The sequence below is a fragment of the Myotis brandtii genome, unplaced genomic scaffold (assembly GCF_000412655.1).
Source record: "Myotis brandtii unplaced genomic scaffold, ASM41265v1 scaffold892, whole genome shotgun sequence".
Lineage (NCBI taxonomy): Eukaryota > Metazoa > Chordata > Mammalia > Chiroptera > Vespertilionidae > Myotis > Myotis brandtii.
The window spans coordinates 433,988-438,659 of record NW_005371656.1 but is presented as its reverse complement, the minus strand read 5'-3'; the positions used below and the strand labels follow the sequence as shown (position 1 = coordinate 438,659).

The 4,672-nt window shown below is 36.2% G+C and overlaps 1 protein-coding gene across 1 annotated transcript; it reads right to left on the bottom strand.

The window, feature by feature from the left end:
* Positions 1-692: 692 nt before the first annotated feature.
* Positions 693-1,652, bottom strand: LOC102254090 (olfactory receptor 1044). The gene has a single exon (XM_005885085.1). The coding sequence runs from the start codon at positions 1,650-1,652 to the stop codon at positions 693-695; it is 960 nt and encodes a 319-aa protein (XP_005885147.1).
* Between the last annotated feature and the right edge of the window lie 3,020 nt (positions 1,653-4,672).

Sequence of the window (4,672 nt, the reverse complement as noted above, 5' to 3'; positions counted from 1 at the left end):
CCAAGCCCTATAAATTCTTTGTTCTCTTGGAACTCGGGGCTCTCTCTTGCATCCAGTAATGGAGGCAAGGGGGGGACCAAGTCCTGGGCTTGAATAAAAGACCCTTTGTTTTTGCATCAGAAAAGGCTCCCTGGTGGTGGATTATTGGGGACCCCGAACTCTGGGCATAACAAATGGTGGTTAATTCTTATGGTTATTTTTACTTTCAGAAATTTGATCCTAAATGAACATCTTTAGAAAAATTTATTATTCATTGAACACCTATTTAGAAATCTCATATTGAGACCAGGCAAGGACATGGAAACAACCCAAGACAGAAAAAGTTAAGAACCATATGATTTCACTCACATGTGGGATATAAAACTGAAAGCAACACATGAACAAACAAAGAAAAACAAGTAAAAACTCACAGACACAGACAGCAGTATGTTGGTTACCAGAGGGAAGGAAGTGGGGATTTGTAAAGTGTAAAGGGGGTCAAATATATGGTGACAGAAGGAGATTTGACTTTGGGTGGTGGGCCCACAATGCAATATGTAGATCATGTATCATAGAATTGTACACTTGAAACTTACATAATCTTATTGACTAATGTTGCCGTCTTATTAAAAAAAAAAAGACTAGGCACTCTGATAGTTTTTTTAAGAGAAAAACAATCAGGCCATAAAGAAAATAGTTTTTATTTGCTTAAGTCACTTTCTTAATTTAATGAACAGAAAAGTCTGGTTTCTATTGACGATGAATTTCTTCAGGGCGTCTTTCACCTCCTTGTTCCTGAGACTGTAGATCAGGGGGTTCAGCATGGGAATGATCACTGTGTAGAAAACAGAGGCCATCTTATCTGTGTCAAGGGAATGGTTAGAGCTTGGCTGTAAGTACATAAAGATCAGGGTCCCATAGAATATGGTGACTGCCAGCATGTGGGAGCCACATGTGGAGAAAGCCTTGCGTCTTCCCTCAGCTGAGCGCATCCTCAGGATTGTAGAAATAATGTATACGTAGGAGACAAAGACAACCAGAAGGGAAGATATGAACATGATACCAGCACAGGCAAAGATCCACAGCTGTTTGGAGTGTGTGTCTGAGCAAGTTAGCCTGAGGAGAGGCATGTCATCACAATAGAAATGGTTGATGACATTAGAGTGGCAATAGGAGAGGCGAAAGGTGAGGATGGTATGAAACAGTGCAACCAGGAAGCTATAGCTGTAGGGGACAACCACAAGCTGAATGCAGATTCCTGGGGACATCACAACCATATAGAGGAGAGGGTTACAAATGGCCACATATCGGTCATAAGCCATGGAAGCCAGAAGCAAGCATTCGGCTGTCATGAAGGCCAGGAAACAGCCTAACTGAGCAGCACAGGCATTGAAGGAGATAACATTTTGTTTGTATAAGAAATTCCCAAGCATTTTGGGTGTAATGACAGAAGTATAACAGAAATCAACAAAAGCCAGGTTGCTAAGGAAGAAGTACATTGGCGTGTTGAGTCTTGCATCTGTCTTAATGACTAGGACCAAACCCAGGTTGCCTACTACTGTGAAGAGGTAGATGGATAAGAAAACCACAAAGAGAGGCATCTTTAAGTCCTGACGATCTGTGAGGCCCATGAGAATAAACTCCTTTACGTGGGTACAGTTGATGTGGGCCATGGACCTTCAGTGTGTCTGGATGGAGAGAGGAGAATTAAATCCATATTAATTGAATTAACCTTAAAACTCTAAAATGTGTTTTTATTACTTAACATCCTGAAAGTGGTATACTTGGAATCTGGGATGGAACGAAGAGTAAAAGTAAATATTTTGGAGGAAATACTTATTTCTTTCACCCAAATCAATTGCATTTTAAAAATAAGAGTGGTATGGTAGTAAGCAGTCCATATTGGCTCTCTGTTCGAAGATGTTGTGTATTATATTATTTACAATTAAATATTAATTTTTCAAAACTCAAAAAATATTATTGGTATTGAAAAAGTTTAACATGAATAACACAAAGGAAAATGAATGTTCTGTAGTAACATCACTCTTCAACCTGTTAGTAAATTTATAATGTCATGTGCCATATTTCTTTTTCTTTCACTTTATCCATACAACAATTAAAAATAATTTTGAGGAAACTAATAAATTGCTTTGTTTCACAGCGGACGTGACTTGGCATATTGGACAGATAAAGTTACTAATATTTCTTGTCTTTTCAGTGACTAATGGCTTTTATATACTACTCCTCTTGCTCAGGTAATGTCAAAAAGTTTTCATGCAATTTACTGAATGAGAGAAAATATTTATAAATCATATTGTAATAAGGGGTTGGTATCCAAAATATATAAAGAATTCATACAACTCAATAGCAAGAAACCCCACACAAAACACAAAAAAACTCCTCACAAAACATAAACAATTAGATTAACAGGTGGGCAGAAGATCTAAATACTAAACATTTTCCCAAAGAAGACATACAAATGGCCAATAGGCACATGAATAGATGCTTAACCTCATTATTCACCAGGGGAATGCAAATAAAAACCACAATGACGTATCAACTCATGCTTGTTATAAAAAAACAAAACAAAATTTCCCAAAGAAGACATACAAATGGCCAATAGGCACATAAATAGATGCTTAACCTCATTATTCACCAGGGGAATTCAAATAAAAACCACAATGACATATCAACTCATGCTTGTTATAAAAAAAAACCCCACCAACACATGCTAGTAAGAGATAACAAGGATTGGCAAGATGTGGAAAAAAGGGAACCCGTGTACACTTTTGATGAGAATGTATATTCGTACAGACACTGTGGAAATCAATATGGGGGTTTGTCAAAAATAAAAAATTGAACTACCATAGGATCTGACAATTCCACTTCTGGGTACTTATCTGAAGAAAATGAATACACTAAAGATTACTACAGCCAATAACCATCATGATATGGGTAAGACAATTAAAGTTTTAAAATCCTAGTCTGGGGCCCCACAAATATATAAAATCCATTTTGAAACAAATAAGCAACTTTTGATAGGAAATTTGGTTTCCAAGTCCCAAGATACCAGCTAAGTCTTCACTGTTTTGTACCTGTAAGACCTTCAGTATGTCATCTCATCTTATTTTGATGCATATATAGGCAAACATATTTGAAAGCATATTTTATAAGACCTTTTACCATCTAACCCAAATATTTATAATGTTTTTAAAATTAGAAAATATTGAATATAATATGTTATATTCAAATTATACTCACATCGCTTCTGTCACAACCAACACACAGTAATCTAATCAGAACATTTGTTTTGTGGTCTTTAATTACTACATGCCCTTACATGCTTCTCTACTTTTATATATGCTTTTTTTCTATGCTCATCTCTACCAGGTTTATGGAGATAAAGAGTTGAAGGGAGAACTTCTAATTATCTTTCAAGGCCTACCAAAATCCTACCTCTTCTACAAAGACTCCTTGATTTCTAATGCCCATGATCTGATACATAAGTTTCCCTCTTTGTGATGGAGAAACATTTTACACATAGTTCATTTATATGACATTTAACATTTATGGCAGCCATCTACTTCCACATTTTTCTCTTGATAAATTGTGGACTTCATGCGTAAAACTCATGATTTTTCATACATTTTATACTCTAGTCTTTTCTAGATGCTTGGTGTGGAGAATTAAAGATTAATATTTGTTCCCTGCCAGCGTGCCTCCATGATTGAGCATTGACCTATGAACCAGCAGGTCACAGTTCGATTCCCGGTCAGGGCAAATGCCCATGTTGAGGGCTTGATCCCCAGTATGGGGTATGCAGGAGGCAGCCAATCAATTATTTTTTTCTCATCATTTATGTTTCTATCTCTCTCAATAAAAAAATATGTTAAAAAGATTAATTTTTGTAATAATATTTCAATATTCATTCCCCTTGCTCATAAAGAATGTCCTTAGGGCATTATGAGACATATTGATGACTTGATTTCAACACTCTCACTTCTCATAATAGGTACAATTATTAGCTTTTGCAAAAATGAGAAGAGTTTTGACAGAGATTACAGTCTAGCCAGTTAAGTGCCTGACTTATTCAAATGGTATAATAGATTCTATTTTGGAGACCTCAAATCTTATTTTCATTTCAAACTAATAAGAACTATATTATATGTAATATCAGAAATATATACAGAAATAAATTTAGAGAGAACACTCTATTTTCAGAAAATGCCACCTGAAATTTTTAAAGGACATTCTATTTTCTTCTACTTAATTTAAAAATGACTATCTTGATCCCAATTTTAAAATGCAGCCGTTGAATCTACCTGAGTAGAGGGCATTCCTATTTCTTCTGCAAGTGGGTTTGGGCAGCAACAAACTGCTGGGTTTTGTCAGTGACTCTAACCCAAGGGATCTTACGTAAGAGTATGATGCAGGTAAGATCATAAGAAAAATTACAGTCCAAACTCCATAGGGATCCCAAGGCAGCTGGAGATCAATTAACATTACCTCTGGTTCTGAGGAAACACCCCTCTATTGCTCTCCCTTTAGTCTGACATTATTGCCCTAATACTTGTCTAGATGACAATGGCTTAGGGCAGACTTTCTCAACATTGGCACTATTACCATTTGGGGATGGATAATTTTTGTGTGAGAGACTCCTTTGTGCTTTGTAGATTATTCAGCTCATCCCCAG

Bases quoted from the DNA above. Each gene is read 5' to 3' on its own strand.
- LOC102254090 (XM_005885085.1), bottom strand. From the start codon at position 1,652: ATGGCCCACATCAACTGTACCCACGTAAAGGAGTTTATTCTCATGGGC.